The sequence below is a fragment of the Cebus imitator genome, unplaced genomic scaffold (genome assembly GCF_001604975.1).
Source record: "Cebus imitator isolate Cc_AM_T3 unplaced genomic scaffold, Cebus_imitator-1.0 Scaffold121, whole genome shotgun sequence".
Taxonomy (NCBI): domain Eukaryota; kingdom Metazoa; phylum Chordata; class Mammalia; order Primates; family Cebidae; genus Cebus; species Cebus imitator.
In genome coordinates this window covers 5054244-5072312 of record NW_016107436.1, presented here as the reverse complement: position 1 = coordinate 5072312, position 18069 = coordinate 5054244, and the positions used below count along the sequence as shown (strand labels likewise).

The following is an 18069-nucleotide window of genomic DNA, read 5'->3' as shown; positions in this document are numbered from 1 at the left end:
ACTGCACTCCAGTCTGGCCGACAAAGACTCTTGTCTCAGTGAGACTCTGAAAAAAAAAAAAAAAAAAAAAAAAGAATAGCTGTTTAAATGTAAATGACATAAACCAACATCTTTGTAATTCAAATCATTTGTAACAAAACTATACAAACTCCCAGGACTCTGAATTAGATGCTCAAAACAGGGAAATCATCATTAGAGAGGCATGATTGAGGTTTTACAGGAATTTTGTAATGCTTTACACTGTTGCTTCACTTCAGGTAAATGAATTCCTTAATGAACTATATTGCTGCAGTGCCCTTTGATTCCATACTACTGCTATTACTACTACTGTTATTACTTCTACTACTACTACTACTACTGCTACTGGTTACCATTTCTTAATATTTTGCACGTAGGGCCTGCCAGGCATTGTGCTGTATGCTTTACATTCTGATTGAATCCTGATAACAACCCCATGTCATCACATATTGAGTCTGTATAAGGGGAAGATAGGAGGGGAAGAATGAGAGAAAGTGATGTGACAACAGAAGCAGAGAGAAGAAGATTCGAGTGGCAGGTGCAACCTGCTGGCTTTGAAGATAGGATCATGAGCCAAGGAGTGCAGAGGCCGTCTCTAGAAGCTAGATTATACTCTAGAAGTATACTCGTCATTTTTATAGGTGAAGAAATTAGGGCTTTGAGAAGATGAAACTTGACTGAAACTGACAAGTCTGGGATGTGAATCTATGTCATTTCAGAATCCATTCTTCTTCCTACTCTGTGATACGTCCAGCTTTTAAGATACTGAAAATGACTTATTTCTTCCCATGAAGACTGAGGCTGTTCCTGTCGGAAGACAGCTGCATCACTTTTCTCCAGTGACAGTCACAGAATGTAGTGCTCCATCACAGCAGTCATGCTTGGGCTAAGGAAGACAGGGTACACAGTCTTCAACTCCAAATTCTGACTCCTTGATGTTTATTTAAGCTGGAAATTACAGTTACTCCTTGATGTATGGGGAGTTGGTTCCAGGACGTCCCCCATTTCTGGACATAAAAATCTGCAGATGTTCAAGTCCCTGATGTGAAATGGCCTAGGATTTTCATATAACCTATGTGCATCCTCCTGTTTATTTTAAATAATCTTTAGATTACTTATCACACTTAATACAATGTAAATACTGTGTAAATAGTTATTATACTGTATTGGATTTTTAAATTTGTATCATTTTTGTTTTTTTCTTTTCTTTTTTTTTTTTTTTTGATGGAGTTTCGCTCTTGTTACCCAGGCTGGAGTGCAATGGCGCGATCTCGGCTCACCGCAACCTCCGCCTCCTGGGTTCAGGCAATTCTCCTGCCTCAGCCTCCGGAGTAGCTGGGATTACAGGCACGTGCCACCATGCCCAGCTAATTTTTTGTAGTTTTAGTAGAGATGGGGTTTCACCATGTTGACCAGGATGGTCTCGATCTCTTGACCTCGTGATCCACCCGTCTCGGCCTCCCAAAGTGCTGGGATTACAGGCGTGAGCCACCGCGCCCGGCCTCTCATTTTTGTTTTTTTCTATTTTTGCCTTCGAATATTTTTGATCTGAGGTTAGTTGAACTCTCATAAATGTGGAACCCACGGATACTGAGGGCTGACTATACTGGCAAAGCTTTACGCTGTCTCTTAATACTCTTTATCCATGGGCTAAGACTCCCTCTTGTGGGAGAAGCATATCTCCTCCTGGCACAGACTGAAGACCTGCTTCTTTCTCAAGAGGTGAAAATCACCTATTTTAGTGAGATATGTGATGCACTCTGAGGTTAACTTTCTAAGTGAGTTGTCATCTAACATTTTATCTTGTGAAGTGGGTTGAAGTTCAGTAGGTTTGGAGCAGGCAAAGAATTTGCTCCTGGAAAACAAAATTAATCGATTTTTGCCATATAAAATCTAAGAAGAGAAAAGGCTGAATTTTAGTCAATTGGCAATCGCACACCCTCTTTGATTTCACTATTCACCTCAGTGAAGTATGAATTCTTTTGTACTTCCTTTCAATGTGAAATTGACCAGTGAATTTCAGAGTACTTACTTCCTGTTGCTATGACATATCAAGAGAACAGTTTATTTTTATGGTGAAAGCATTTTGTCCTCTTGACAGTCTGCACAATGTTTTAGAGACAGAATCTTTTTTTTTTTTTTTTTTTTTTTTAATTTTTTTTTTTTTTTTTTTTTTTTTAAAGATGGCGTTTCACCATGTTAGTCAGGCTGGTCTTGAACTCCCAACCTCAGGTGATCTACCCGCCTTGGCCTCCAAAGTTCTTGGATTACAGGCATAAGCCACCACGCCTGGCCTAGAGACAGAATCTTTACTATGCCTCTGCATGGCTATTCAGGTGATAGAAGGTGGCTGTGGTAGACAGAATGTTGGCTCCCTCAAAGCTGCCCATGGCCCTAGAACTTGTGAATATGTTACCTTTGCAAATAGGATTAAGTTAAAGGTCTCTCATTGAGGAAATTATCCTGGATTACCCAGGTGGGCCCAGTGTCATCACATGGATCCTTATGGGGGAAGAGTGAGAAAAAGTGATGTGACAGAATCAGAGAGTGGCAGATGCTACCGGCTGGCTTTGAAGATGGGACCACAAGCCAGGGAATGCAGAGGCAGTCCCTAGAAGCTAGAAAAGGCAAGGAAACAGATTTTCCCCTAGAACTCCCAGAAGGAATACAGTCCTGCTCACCCGTGTTAGACTTCTGAAATCCACAACTGTAAAAGGATACATTTACATTGTTTTAAGCCATTAAGTTTGTGCTACTTTGTTACAGCAGCAGTAGGAAAGATTATACAGGATGTTGCAGCAAAGCCAGTACCAAAACTCTGTAATTGCTTATGGAACTTGGTTAGATGACCCTTTATATCAGCCAAATTAGACTAGGTTATGCTTTGGTAACAAACAGCTTCTTCCGTCTTAGCAATATAAAACAGCAAAGCTTTATTTCTTGCTCAGGCTATGTGTCCATCTCAAGTTGGTGGGGGCTCTGTGCTATGCCCGCCTTACTCAGGGACCCAGGTTGACAGAGCCTCCACCATGTGGAACATAGCTGGTGACCATGGGAGGGTCAAGGAAACATGAGAAATAGCACATTGGTCTTAAAGGCCTCCTCCGAAAGGTGACACTCTGACTGAGATGGAGTCTTGCTCTGTCACCCAGGCTGGAGTGCAGTGGCACCATGTTAGCTCACTGCAACCTTCGCCTCTCAGGTTTAAGCTATTCTCGTGTTGCAGCCTCCCACGTAGCTGGGATTACAGGCGCCCACCACCACGCCCTGCTAATTTTTTTGTATTTTTAGTAGAGATGGGGTTTTGCCATGTTGGCCAGGCTGGTCTCCAACTCCTGGCCTCAGGTGATCCACCTGCCTCAGCCTCCCAAAGTGCTGGGATTACAGCTGTGAGCTACTGTGTACCAGGCCGACATCTGACTTTTGCTCAGTTTGACTGTGGCAAGTTACAGGGCTTTGCCTGATTTTGAAATGAGGGCAGGGAAGGCCAATCCTACCATTCCTTAAAAAGGAGAAAGATTAGGTTGGTTCACGCCTGTAATCCCTGCACTTTGGGAGGCCGAGATGGGTGAATCACAAGGTCAGGAGATCAAGACCATCCTTGCCAACATGGTGAAACCCTGTTGCTACTGAAAATACAAAAATTAGCTGGGTGTGATGGCACGGGCCTGTAAATCATAGCTACTTGGGAGGCTGAGGCAGGAGAATCACTTGAACCTGGGAGGTAGAGGTTGCAGTGAGCCGAGATCGTGCCACTGCACTCCAGCCTGGTGACACAGCAAGAGACCAAGACTCCATCTCAAAAAGAAAAAAAAAAAAAAAAAAAAAAAAAAGGGAGAAAGATTGGTAGAAGAACACTAATTACTACCAAACTCTTCTTCCTTAGGATCTTCTTGGCCAGGCAGTGGCTCAGGCCTGTAATCCCAGCACTTTGGGAGGCCGAGGTGGGTGGATCACCTGAGGTCAGGAGTTCAAGATCAGCCTGACCAACATGGAGAAACCTCATCTGTACTAAAAATACAAAAAAATTAGCCAGGGGTTCGGTGGTGCATGCCTGTAATCCCAGCTACTTGGGAGTCTAAGGCAGGGGAATCACTTGAACCTGGGAGGCAGAGGTTGCGGTGAGCCGAGATCGTGCCACTGCACTCCAGCCTGGGCAACAAGAGCAAAAACTCCATCTCAAAAAAAAAAAAAGAAATTAAATAAGGATCTTCTTGGATACCATTGTAGCAGTTTATTGTAGGCTAAAGATTCAGGATTACATGTCTCAGTCTGACAGTGGGACTTATTGTCAATAGGCCATGTACAATATATATTTATTTTAAAATATTTACTAAATGCATGAAATACTTGCCAAATAAAGAGATGATTAAGGTGACTTGTAGGGGGCATACCTTCTTATACAATGACAGCCATTAGTTGGTGCCAAACTGTTACTATTATACTACAATAATCATCCTGTTTATACACATGTACTTAGGAAGGTTAATTTTGTCAGCTGAAAGAGTAATTTGATCACAGGGTCATTTATGCAGAGCCTTGGTTTTCACTGGAGATTACAGTATGACCTTTTCATTTGCTTTCCTTATGCCTTTGGTAAACAGATATTAAGGGGCTTCTCTTGGTTGATTTTAGGACTCAGAATTTTCTCAGATTCTAATTATTTCTCAAATAGCCCTGATTCAATAACATGCTGACTATCTATAATGTGGATTACAGAGGTGAGACTATATTTTAACCTCTTTAAAAAGCTTGCTGAGAGTTTATGTGTCAAAGTGAATAGTGGTGATAATGATATAGACAATTTTTTCCCTTCCAGAGCATGTTTTATGTTTACCTGAAATATATATAAATGGGAGAGAGGTATAGGGCAAGTGAAATTGTTAACATTTTACAGATGACTGACTGCAGAACAAGCAAGTCGTAGGGCCAGCCTCTTCTGCATTTGACCACAGTGACCATGGTTGCACTAAAAAGGAAAAGAGAGGAAAGAAAACAGAGCTGGATGTGGTGGCTCATGCCTGTAATCCCAGCACTTTGGGAGGCGGAGGCAGGTGGATCACCTGAGGTTGGGAGTTCGAGACCAGCCTGACCAACATAGAGAAGCCCCGTCTCTACTAAAAATACAAAATTAGCTGGGCATGGTGGAGTATGCCTGTAATCCTAGCTATTTTGGAGACTTAGGCAGGAAAATCGCTTCAACCTTGAAGGCGGAGGTTGCAGTGAGCCGAGGCCGTACCGTTGCACTCCAGCCTGGGCAACAAGAGTGTAATTCCACCTCAAAAAAAAAAAAAGAAAAAAAAGAAAACATACCCTATGACTTGACTAAGGCCATGTAAGTTTACTTTGATCACATACATCAGAGTCCCCTGCACACAGTTGAAACATACACCTCACCTTTTCTTTGAAAACCATGTGTTCTTCCTTCCCGAGCTGTGATCTCAATGGATCTGGCTCAAATATGTTTAAGAAAGGTTTGTGGTGCTAGTTCGTGGTTTATTATTTCAAATTAGAAAGGAACAGGTAACATCATACATAATCTACACATTTTTGTTTTTATAAGGAGAAATCTTTTTTTTTTTCTGGTGAGGAAATATACGGATGATTTAATTTTGTGTTGTTGCTCAAAAACGATGTGTAAACTTCTCAGTGGTTCAGACTGGAATAACCATGGGAAATGTAGCTGTCACTGTGGCAGGAATTTGCCATCCTCTTGGATCACCTCAGTATCCATGAGGACAAACAGCCACCATGCCAGGCCCACAGATGCTTGACCACCTGGAGCACGCGCCCTTGCTTCTCCTGCACTTCAGCCACCTGCTCGCATCATCACGGTGGGATGTCTTAGCAAACACTGTGCTGCGCCTGTGCAACCCCGGACTCAGACATCTAACTTCCTGGGACAGATGGGCAACCTTCCACTGTCTCACCCTTCGCTGGCACTACTCTTGTTTTTGGTTCTCAAGACAGGACATTGTCTCTTTCACTGTGGTCCTATCAGCCCTCTTCTGTTGTTGCTTTTCTCACCTGCTTACTCTCCACGGTGCATGGAGCATCCCTACTCACTCCCTCCAGTCATACTCAGTGGATAGAACCCAGCCAGAATCAGTGCAGCCATCCACGTTCTCCACCCCAACCCTGACCCCTGTGTGCTGGTGGAGAGAATCACACCACCATAAGTTTGCTGCTTGGCGTTCACAAGACTACTGCTATTTCGGACCCAGCTGATGATCTCATCTCCTGCTTGAGAGACAGGATAAGCCCTCTGGGAGAAAATCCTTAACTTCTAGGCTCCCACCTAAGATTTCATTCTGTTGCACTAGGGTGTTAAAGCCAATTCTTACTGGCTTGCAAGAGTTGATTGTTAAATGTTGAGGAATTTTATGAGCCATTTGTTAAGTAGTTATTACTAAAAATTAAATGAAGACTGGGTACAGTGGCTTATGCCTATAATCCTAACACTTCGGGAGGCTGAGGTGGAAGGATTGCTTGAGGCCAGAAGTTCTAGACTAGCCTGGGCAACATAGCAAGACCTCATCTCTACTAAATAAAGAAGTTAGCCTGGTGTAGTGGCACACACCGTTAGTCCCAGCTACTCAGGAGACTGAGGCAAAAGGATTGCTTGATCCCAAGAGTTTGAGGCTGCAGTGAGCCATGATCATGCCTCTGTACTCCGGCCTTGGTGACAGAGTGAGACTCTAGCTCAAAAGCAAAACAAACACAAATTAAATGATACAAATTTGCAGTTAAATAAATTATATTAAAAATAGAGGTAATACTTAAAACATTCTAGTTCTTAAATTTTACTGTTGTCCAGCTTTCAGGGTTATGTATGTCTCAAGTTATTTTAGCACTAAGGAAATCCCTCAGTGCCAAAAAAGTGATGGAGAAAATGTTACTAGTACAGATCAAACTTAAAAGTGTGTGGCCGGGTGTGGGGGCTCATGCCTGTAATCCCAGCACTTTCCGAGGCTGAGGAGGGTGGATTACGAGGTCAGGAGTTTGAGACCAACCTGGCCAATATGGTGAAATGCTGTCTCTACTAAAAATACAAAAATTAACTGGGTGTGGCGGCACATGCCTGTAGTCCCAGCTACTCAGGAGGCTGAGGCAGAAGAATTGATCAAACCCAGGAGGCGGAGGTTGTAGTGAGCCGAGATTGCACCACTGGACTCTAGCCTGGGTGAAAGAGCGAGACTCTGTCTCAAAAAGAAGTGTGTTAGCTGGGCGTGGTGGTGCACACCTGTAGTCCCAGCTACTTGGGAGGCTGAGGCAAGAGGATTGCTTGAGCCCGGGTGGCAGAAGCTGTCGTGAGCCAAGATAACACCACCACACTCCAGTCTGGGCAACAGAGTCAGACCCTGTCTCAAAATCAATAAAAATAAAAGTGTGCTGCAGGGCTGGGCGCAGTGGCTCATGCCTGTAATCCCACCACTTTGGGAGGATCACTTGAGCCCAGGAGTTCAAGATCAGCCTGGACAACATAGGGAGACATCTTAAAAAAATCAAAAAATGACCTGGGCATGGTGGCACGCACGTGTGGTCCAAGCTATTTGAAGGGCTGAGGTGGGAGGATCTCTTGAGCCCATGAAGTCAAGGCTGCAGTGAGCTGTGATCACACCATTATGCTCCAGCCTGCGCAACAGAGCAAATGGACAGCTTTCCAAGATTGAGACCTACCCTTTTAACTTTTTTTTTTTTTTTTTAGTGAGGAGTGAATTAGAGCATGCATGTAAAGAGCTTAGTATAGTGCTCGTCAAAGTAAGGGCTTAATAGCTGTTGTTCTATTTATGGTCTGTAGCTGGTGGCTTCCAGATCTGTCCGCAAGCACTAGGCCTGTATGTATATCCAGCCCCCTGCTTCTATAGCATGTGGCCTTCGCTGTCCCACAGGCAGCTCCAGCTCAGCTTGTACCTAACTGAACTCTTGTCCCCAGCCTCCGTCCTCAAGCCTGGTCCTTCTCTCACATGTCTCATTATGGTGACTTTTCTCGGCTGCCCGGGCCCTCCAACCTCTCACCTCTAGCAGGTCAGCCAGGCCTGGTCATTCTCCTGCCTTCGCAGCTCTTTCACCTGTCCATTTCTCTGCGTTCCGCACCACCGCTGCCTTCGTTCTGACCATCAGTATCTGTCTCCAGGACTGCCATAGCAGCCTTCTGGCTGAGGCCCTGGGATTGCCACCCCTGATTCATTGCCTGTTCTGCAGCATAGGCGGTATGTTATCTGTTAATAATACGAACCTGGGACTGTCATGATCTAGTTGGAACCCTTAGTGGCTTCCAGGATGCTCCTTATCTTCCTTGAGGTTCATGCTGTGGCTTCATCTTCCTCCTTTCCTGGGCTTTGCCCCCACCCTCTAGATTCCTTCCCATACCTCCTCTTTAGCTCAGAAGCCTTTGCCCATGCTGCTGCTTCCGCATAGAATATCCTTCCCTCCCTTACCTCACCCAGCTCCATCCCCTTCACTTATCAGTTCCCATCTAGACTCAATCAAGGTGATTCTAGGTTCTAGGAAGCTGGCCAGGTGTGGTGGCTCATGCCTGTAATCCCACCATTTTGGGAGGGCAAGGTGGTAGATCACCTGAGGTCAGGAGTTCAAGACAAGCCTGACAAACATGGTGAAACCCCATCTCTACTAAAAATACAAAATTAGCCAGGCATGGTGGCACGCCTATAATCCCAGCTACTCAGAAGGCTGAGGCAGGAGAATCGCTTGAACCTGGGAGGCAGAGGTTGCAGGTGACAGAACAAGACTCTGTCTCAAAAAAAAAGAAAAAAAAGTTCTCGGAAGCAGTCTCTGGCTTCAGGCCCCTCCCTCCTCGGGTTGGGCTAAGTGCCCCTCCCTTGTGCCCTGGCACTCAGGACTTCCCCTAAGTAAGCACACCCGACACTCATGGCACTGCACTGGCTCCCCTGGGCGCCCACTTGAGACCGAGTTCTCAGAAGCCAGAGGGTATATTTTACTTGTGCCGGCTTTCCTAGCACCTGGCACATAGTGGGTTCTCAGTAGATGTTTGGGAAGTTTAATGTTTGTAGTGGTGGCGTTAGAGAGTTCTTAACTTGCTGCTAGACCTACTGGGGGTGAGTGACGAGGGAGTGTGAAGCGAACAGCTGGTGGACTTGCTGGACTTCTTACCCATTTGTCTTACCATCCTCACAGCCAGATGAGAACTCGCTGGATTTTTCCTCCTGTATGCTACGGCCTGGGATTAAAAATGCTCAGGAACTTGCCTGCGGCGTGTGCCTCTTAAATGTGGACTCAAGGAGCCGGGTAAGTCACGTAGCCTCCCCTTGCAGTTGGCAAAGGGCCACCCTAACGCAACTCGGGACAACCTCATCTGGCCCACTTTATTGCAAAGCTTGTGACCAGAGGTGGGGATTTTCTCAAGTCCTAAAAGCTGATGATGGGAGCAGACACGGGAGAGCAGGGTGGGCGGCGGAGGGTGGGGAGCTATGGGGGGAATGGACGCCGCTCTGGTGCCTGCAGCAGCCTATGCATTGTGGGGTGGTTAGGAGGAAAGGGTGAACCTTAAGGATGTGTTTGGAGGCCAGAGGCCCTGTTCTGGGAATTTTGTTGACCTATGGTTTCAACATTATTTCAGAAAGAAGAGAAGCCTGCAGAAGAACATCCTAAAAAAGTATGAACCAGTTACACCTTATCTTAGCGTCTCCATCTGAATTTTGAGTATGGAAGGCAAACTGGATGATTCCATCCATTGCCATCCTGAACTGTTCCAATCATGAATCCTTCACTGAGTCATTTTTGTTCTCATAGTGTTTGATTTAGTCAACTAATATATCTGTGTGGGTCCACTTCTGTCTTATTTGCATGCTTGTTTCTCATAATTGGCTTCTGTTGGCGTTATTTTTCTCTGTGATGAATGAGGTAACAATAAGCAACTTCTGGAAAGCTGGAACTTGTAGTGACACACAGAAGGAGATCAAAGAACTTCAGGATTTAGCTGTTTAGCTGTTGACAGGCAAGAAGCAAATTGGAGGCCGGGTGTGGTGGCTCACACCTGTAATCCAGCATTTTGGGAGGCCAAGGCGGGCGGCTCACAAGGTCAGGAGATTGAGACCATCCTGGCTAACATGGTGAAACCCCATCTCTTCTGAAAATACAAAAAAAAAAGCCGGGTGTGATGGTGTGCGCCTATAGTCCTAGCTACTCGAGAGGCTGAGGCAGGAGAATCATTGGAACCCAGGAGGTGGCGGTTGCAGTGAGCTGAGATCGCACCATTGCACTCGGGTGACAGAGCGAGACTCTGTCTCCAAAAAAAAGGCAAATTGGGTTTTAGAGTTTTGTTTATTTGCAGTGTGTTAGAAAACTAACCCCAGTAAGCAGCTGAGATTTGGACTACTTTTCCATGGCTGACTGTAGCTTGCTGGTAAGCCTACTCATCTGGAAATCATTCTTATGTTTTCAGTGCCCATCAAGGTATTTTTGAACTCTATGCCTTTGGTAATGTAGATTGAGTTATTAGCTCCCAATGACATTAGACCCTGAGAGTTGTAATCTGTTGTTCTCTAACTCTCCTGTAATTTTTTTGTCATGATAGGCTTGTGCTCAGCTACAGGAATGTAAAGGATTGCATGCTGTAGGCAGATGCCAGCCTTGGGAGGAGGGCTTGCTTCAGCACAGTGAGGGGTAGAAATTATCCACAACCCTTGGCTACCTTAGTTCCCATTATCATGATTCCCGCCTCTGCCCCATGACCTCTGTCTGCCTTTTCCATGGAAGATTTGGCCGCCTTTTGCTGAAACTAGGTTTAGTGGTAACAGTTTTTATATCTTTAATTAGCAGTAAAAAAAATCTCTCTCTTGGATTCCTGTAGCTACCCGCTCAGCTTTTGTGTGTGTGCCATTTTGGCCCCAGCCTCTGTGACCTGGAGAGATGTACATGTTGGTTGCTGAAAAGCTCTTAGATACAGAAAAAGCCTGACTTGCCCCACATCTCTGTTTATTTCTGGCAGGCATTCAACTCAGAAACAGACAGTTTCAAGCTGGCCTATGGAGGGCACCAGTATCACGCCAGCTGTGCCAACTTCTGGATCAACTGTGTCGAGCCAAAGCCTCCTGGCCTCGTCCTGCCTGACCTGCTCTGAACAACTCCTCTGGGAAGCGTCGGCTTTTTTTTCTGTGACACCCCATGGGGTGACAGGGACCAATAACTAGAATGCGAACGCTGCGCAGCTGGCTGCCGTGACTCTAGATGAAGAACACCTCAAGGCATGGAGGACGCTGCAGGGCCCAGTCCTTCCCACGGCCGGTCTTCGGGATTGGAGGTAAAATTGTCCCACCCAAACTGCACACGGCACCAGAAGTTTGCTTACTTCTCTCTGCTTTTAAGATCTTCTAAAATATGGACCATAGCTTTCTTGATCTAAGGAATAATTTGCTGCTGCAGTATTGAAACTGTGAAGAACTGACATTTGAAGAAAAATATTGTTGCAGGACTGGAATGGGTGAATGTTTCGAGCCAGTGCGTGCTTTTATCTAGGACGCTTACTGTCCTGTGAAGTAGAATGTGTTTATCTGCATTTAGTTTGTTAATGTCTGCAATGAATAAAAAGGGGAAATTGTGATTAAACTGATGTTCTGCTTTTTATAGAGAAGATTCTGCCCATCTCCCCTGGATAGTGGCAGGCAGGTGAGGGTAGCTTTCACCAACTTTGTTGTCATAACTGAACCAGTTCTCTACTTTTCTTTCTGTCAACTATCAAGACTTTTTCCCAAAACAGGCCTGGACACTCTGCTATAGTGAAGAATGCTCATTTTGACGGAGGCCCAAATCCTGTGTATCAGGATAACACCCGTCCCCGCCAGGAGCCTTCACTGCAAACCTGTTTTGCCACATGCAAAGACTGCGACTGTGAGTTTTCTCGGATGAGATTCGGAAAGGCAGTGGGCTGAAATCTCTTGGCAGTGGCCCGTCTCCAAATTTCCAAAGATGACTGCATAGAGACCAACACTGCCTGACTTCACAGCAGTATCTTGAGAAAAACCTGAAAATTAATTCAGGGAAAAATGTGGAGTTCTCGGCCTGGTGTAAAGTAGCAAGATGTATATTTATGGGGTAGATACATGACTTAGAAGAAGTAGAAGGAACTTGTTGAGAAATAGTACTGAATTTTAGATGAAAAAGCTCCTGCTTCCCAGTGTAGGGAATTTTCTTTGCCATTTAATTTGAATGCATAAAATTAGAGGGAAAAAGCCAAGTGGCCGAGCGCTGTGTTATTCCTAGGAAGAACACAGCGATCTAGGACACACTTCTCTCTGAACTGTTGATGATGCGCTTTATGAAGAGGTTTTTCAGTCTCCTTTACTTTCCTCTGTGTGGCTTCGGCTCTCTGACCTAGACTTAGCTTTTATTTTTAAACTGAAAAAGTTGGTTTTGTGTATATAATTGCTGCCTTTACATAATTTATTTTCCCCGTCAGGATAAATTCTATCTTGCTCCATCTTAACAGCTTTTCTGTGTTCTTCACGAAAGGTGTAGAAGGTTTTCATTAAACAGCTGTTGGTGAGGCGTCTGCTTGACCTTCTGCATACCCGACTGCACAGGAGGCACTGGGAAGAGATACGCTTTTCTCACTGGCTCCCGATGATACCATCTCTGGCCATTCATGACTGAGGCAGCCCACTCTGAAGTGACACCTTTGGAGCCTTTGCCCACCACAAGGCCAGTGGAGTGTTAGCCATAACACGGGTGGGACAGTTTTTGGCAGGCTTCTGCAGAGACCTTGGTGCTTTCATCCTGGGCAGCAGCTGCTCCACATGGAGCTGGAATGCAAGCAGGCTTCTAATTGACCTTATAAACTTCATAACAGAACTATGACAACAGAATCTGCCTTTGCAGCAAGAATGTTTCCCAGGAGTTAGAGACCAGCCCTGGGCAAAAAATAATTAGCTGGGCATGGTGGTGGGCATCGGTGGGCATTTGTGGTCCCAGCTACTTGGGAAGCTGAGGCGAGAGGATTGCATGAGTCCAGGAGTTTGAGGCTGCAGTGAGCTATGATCATGCCACTGCACTCCAGCCTAGACTCTGTCTCTTAAAAAAAAAGTTTCCCAGTTTGAATTTATAGTGCTGGAACTTTTCAAAATGCTCTGTAGACTCCTATCCCGTCACAGTGGACTAGTATCGACACTTAAAAAGTAAGCTCACTTGTTAACTGAGCTGGTTTCTATTTCTGAGAAATTCCAGAATGCCTCAGATAAAACTCCTTAGTACCAAGGACGATAGGCTTAGTCACTCCTTGGGAGGTGCCACAGGGAAATTCAGTAGACATCAACAAAAAAAAGCCTTTGCTATGAAAAGTATTCAGTACCTTTCATATCTGTTGAATACTTGAAATGTTTAATTAGATGCCACCAATGGGGATCCGAGGAGTGTGGGACACTGTTGCACTGCTTTTCTTTATAAACGTTTATAATGACAGCACTGCATTCAGCTTCACCTCGGCTCTTCTCGTTAGCCAGGAGCCCTGTGTCCTTGGAAACCGTAACCAAGGTTACTTATTTCCATACTGTGTATTGTGTCGGTGGCTTCACCCCACTGCTTGAATGGCGATTAATAAGCACTTTTCTTTTTTTGGTGGGATGTTTTGCCTTTAAAATTTTTATGGCTTAGTGTGTAATTTAATTTTTGTTTGGACATGCTTGAGCTAGAAGAGGTACTGGATATATTAGGATATTTTCCATGCTTTATTTTTCCTGTGGTTGCTAGTTAGCATTTCATAGGGGTTGTGTGTGTTTAATTATTTGGACATTTTGTGTACATATACATATTTGAAGGGTCTTGGGGGTCTTGTTTAAGTGTCTTTTCTGTGCCTGTCTAATATGTGCTTCAGCTTTGGAAAGAGTATAGGGGCTGTATGTTACAGAAACAGGAAATGCTGTACTGGGGACCACTACAAAAATTCCCCTGAACACCTTCGAGGTCACATGCCTTCCTTTGTGAACAGTTAATAAACTCTGACATTTTCAGACATTTGCCATTCAGACAGGGAGCACTGTAGCCTGCTCTAGACCATTCCAGCAAATGTCAGTGTGTGTCGCCTGTATTTTTTATGTTTAAGGTATTTATTTCTTCAGATAAGTGTGCACCAAATAGCAATATTGAAAAGCCCACTCCTTGCAAGGCTGAGGAAATAAAGCTTTAGTGAAACAGTTGGGAGAAAAATGCCACTTGACACATGCTTTTTATATCATAATGAAGCTTTTACTTAATTTCATCATTTATATGTTGATGTGAACGTAAGTGGTTAAAGTACTCACGTGGGACATCTCATTACTTTGTAGCTGTGGCTTTATTAACCAGTGAATGCTGTGGCCTAGAGCGAAATGCATTGCCTTCTGTGTGATGTGGAATTTGCTCCTGTATTTTAAAAGATGGTATGTTTTTTTTCCTTGTTTATATTTTAATAACTGCTGTAATTGATGTTTAGATATTATAAAGTTTTACCTTTAAAATATTTTCAGGGTCTGTTCTGAAATCACAGAACAAGCCCAGAACAGTTAGCATTGTTAAACTTCACTAACCAAAACACAAGTGTAGAAGAATGTCAGGCTACTAGATTTTTTCTTAGTCTTGTCTTTGTTGGGTTGATTTCACGTAGATGCAAGTCACTAGGATGAACAGGGGCCCACACACTTAGATTACAAAGGTGTTCGACTTCCCATGTGTGAAGAACTCTTAGTTAGAGCCCCGTAGTGCTGCTTGCCAGGAATTCTACAGGTAATTTTCATTTATTACCAAGAACATCTGTTAGCAAGTGTCTTCTCGCCCTAGGACAGTGGTTATTTGGGGCTCTTATTCAGAAACTTCCAGACTCAAAGCTGAGCCTCATACTAAAGCAGTCAGAGCCTCCCTGGATGATGATGATGATGATGATTTTTATTTTATAGCATTGGTTGGTTCCTCTGATTTCCCATAGAAACTATTAATAATTTTAATTTTTTTCATTTTAATTTTCCTATTTAGAGAATAATGATGCATGTTTATAAGAATGGGCGGCCAGGGGTATAAAGCAAGAAAAGGTAGAATTTAGATGAAAAAAACCATTGCCACAAACCAGGTAAAATCTGGAGGATATTTGTCTAAATATGTAGCTACTGGCATATACATGGCTTCCTCCCAAAACTAACCCCAAAAAATCTAGAATTCCTCTGGTGAGCAAGCTACAGCCTCCCAGACAAATGAAGCCACACAAGCAGTGCCGTGACAGGGTTCGCACAGGCAGAATCCCAGGCTGCCCTCCAGCCAGAAGAAAGGTACCACGTGGAAAGCACCCAGGAGTGGGACAGAGGTGAGTTCATCCACCTTCTACCATGTACCTGATGAGCGGTGCTGCCCAATTATCAGGAGCAGTGGAGTAAGTAACATTCCCAGTGTTAAACAAAGCCACTGTTATTTGCTTATCTCTTATTCTGAGGTTTAGTTTAAGGGTATTTTCGTATGTGGTAATAGTCAAGCAGAGGCACCTCTTATTGAAAACCAGTTTCTCTGGTGGAGGACATGCTGCTTCAGGGCCCTCCACCATGAGGAAACCAAAACCAGCACTCCTGATCACAGCGTGCACTGTCATCTCCCACCAGCCCCGCACTAGGAACAGTGTGTCTGCCCAGCCACCACGGTGGGAAGTGTATTTTACGTAGTGTTCACAGTTGTCACAAGAGCCACATTTTAGCACAGTTACTGGAGAGCACCTTTTTTCCATCAACATACACACCCTGAAATTATTAGTAAAAATGCTAGTATGTTAAGCATATAGATTTATTAAAAATAATGCTAATATAATCCTGGGCACATGGATTCCAAGAGAGTTTTTTGCAGCAGATTTCATTATAGTTACTTAACAGCTAAATAATAAAGGTGTATTTATTTTAACTTACAGAGTCACTAAATAATAGAGGGGAAAGGAAAGAGTAGGGCTAATCCAGTAGAGACTGAAGCTGGTATCAATCTTCCCTAAGCATCTGTCTGGTCAACAGCCTGGGGCAAAGCTTGTCTCTAAAGGGTTAATGAGGCCCCAAAGTGATTTCTGCACTGAGCTCCTCCTGTACCTCCCAAGGTGCCAAAGGCATGAGATTCAGAAGGGAGCAGAACCAAACAGTTTATTAAACTGTTCAAATTGTTAAAAATGATTAAAAGCTAAAGATTTTCATAAACACTATTCCAAAATGTTAATTTTAAAAATGTGACTAGCAATATATGCATTCCCTTTATGTCCCCTCCCTCTTAAAAGAAATTTGAACACCCAGTGTAAAAAACACTTGAGGGAGAACTAGAAGTCAGCCATTTGAGTAGAGAGTGGAGAGGGAGCAGCCGGCAGGGAGCAGATGCCGGTCCTGCTCAGGCTGCTGATGCAGGCTCCGGTGGCACTAAATCCCCCAGTAAGGCATCAGGTGGCGGGACTCCTTCTCATAGACGTCGGGAACTATGCCGTAAGGTGTCTGTACCATTTTAACTGTCGACTTCCCAAAGAGCTGGCGCTCGTAGTCTATCAGTTGCCTCCAGAAGCCGACGTTGGGCCTGATGACAGGCCGCCGGGCCTTCACCCAGTTGTATGCCTCCAGCAGGCACACATTGTGGAACTTCATCAGGTACGCAATACAGAGCGTGGCTGAGCGGCTGACCCCCGCAGCACAGTGCACCAAGGTGGCCCCGTGCTTCCGGCTCACACTGTGGATCTTGTCAGCCACGGTGTCAAAGTACAGTCCAATAGGGGCGTGCGGCATGTCAGCCAGAGGCACTTTCACATACTCAAACTGGGGCCAGTTGAAGTTAGGGATCTCAATGGTAGCATTCACAATGCAGGTGATGCCACGAGCCTGGAGGAGGTGCCGATTGGAGGCCACACTGCCTCTGCCCAGGAAGAGAGAGGAGGTGATTTGAGCAATGCCTCCTATGTCTCCCTCGGAAATCATCCGAGGGGCCATGAGAGTCCTTGGTAGCGTGCTGTGACCTCTGGAGCTCATGAAGACACCAGCAATCACACTTGCATCGTTGGGGGCAAGACGAGAGTGTTTGATTTTCCTCCACCAAGGAATCCAAAATTACAGTCTCCTTCCTGCAAAATACAGGTATGTGTGAGTACTTTAAGTGCTACTGATTCCTCAGAGCCTTCTGTCATGTTTGTTAATAATACAGTACCACCTTTCAAAGATAGACAAATCATTTTCTGTCAATTAACAGGAAAAGTCACCTAAGACAAAAACATGTAAAATCAATGTAAAATTCTGCTCTCTGGTGATTGTCACAAAAAAAAAAAAAAAAAAAAAAAAAAAAAAAAAAAAAAACAAAAAAATAAAAATTAAAAAAAAAAAAACAAAAAAAAAAAAAAAAAAACACAAGGCTTGGCATGGTGGCTCACGCCTGTAATCCCAGCGCTTTGGGAGGCTGAGGTGGGAGGACTGCTTAAGCCCAGGAGTTCAAGACCAGTCTGGGCAACACAGTGAGACCCCATCTCTAAAAAAAAATTATTTTTTTAGAGAATTAGCTGAGTATAGTAATGCATACCTGTAGTCCCAGCTACTCAGAAGACTGAGGTGGGAGGATCACTTGAGCCTGGGAGATCGAGGCTTCAGTGAGCTATGGTAGCACCACCACACTCTAGGCTGGTCGAGAGGGAGACCCAGTCTCAAAAAAAAAAAAAGGCTAGACAGTGATGGCTCATGGTAGCACTTTGGGAGGCCAAGGTGGGTGGATCACCTGAGATCAGGAGTTCGAGACCAGCCTGAACAATATGATGAAATCCTATCTCAACTAAAAATACAAAAATTAGCCAGGCATGGTGGCGCACGCTTGTAGTCCCAGCTACTCGGGAGGCTGAGACAGGAGAATCATTTGAACCTGGGAGGCGGAGTTTGCAGGAAGCCAAGATCGTGCCACTCCACTCCAGCCTGGGTGACAGAGCAAGATGGATGGATGAGTGAGTGAATGAACGAATGGGCCAGGTGGCTCATGCCTATAATCCCAGCACTGTGGGAGGCCAAGGTGGGTGGATTTCCTGAGGTCAGGAGTTTGAGACCAGCCTGGCCAACGTGGGGA

The 18069-nt window shown here is 44.6% G+C and overlaps 2 protein-coding genes across 3 annotated transcripts in view; one reads left to right on the top strand and one right to left on the bottom strand.

The window, feature by feature from the left end:
- Nucleotides 1–14592, top strand: part of SYNRG (synergin gamma) — a 95934-nt gene extending 81342 nt beyond the window's left edge. The window contains exons 18-20 of the mRNA XM_037742446.1: nt 9178–9288; nt 9620–9655; nt 10991–14592. Of these exons, the coding sequence (XP_037598374.1) occupies nt 9178–9288; nt 9620–9655; nt 10991–11122 (279 nt within the window). The 3' untranslated portion in view covers nt 11123–14592. The remainder of the gene's footprint in view (nt 1–9177; nt 9289–9619; nt 9656–10990) is intronic.
- Nucleotides 14593–15771: 1179 nt separating this feature from the next.
- DUSP14 (dual specificity phosphatase 14) overlaps nt 15772–18069 on the bottom strand; it is a 23140-nt gene continuing 20842 nt past the window's right edge. For both annotated transcript variants that reach the window (XM_017539884.2, XM_017539883.2), the window contains exon 3: nt 15772–17089. In XM_017539884.2, coding sequence (XP_017395373.1) covers nt 16401–16997 — 597 coding nt within the window. In that variant the 5' untranslated portion in view covers nt 16998–17089 and the 3' untranslated portion in view covers nt 15772–16400. The remainder of the gene's footprint in view (nt 17090–18069) is intronic.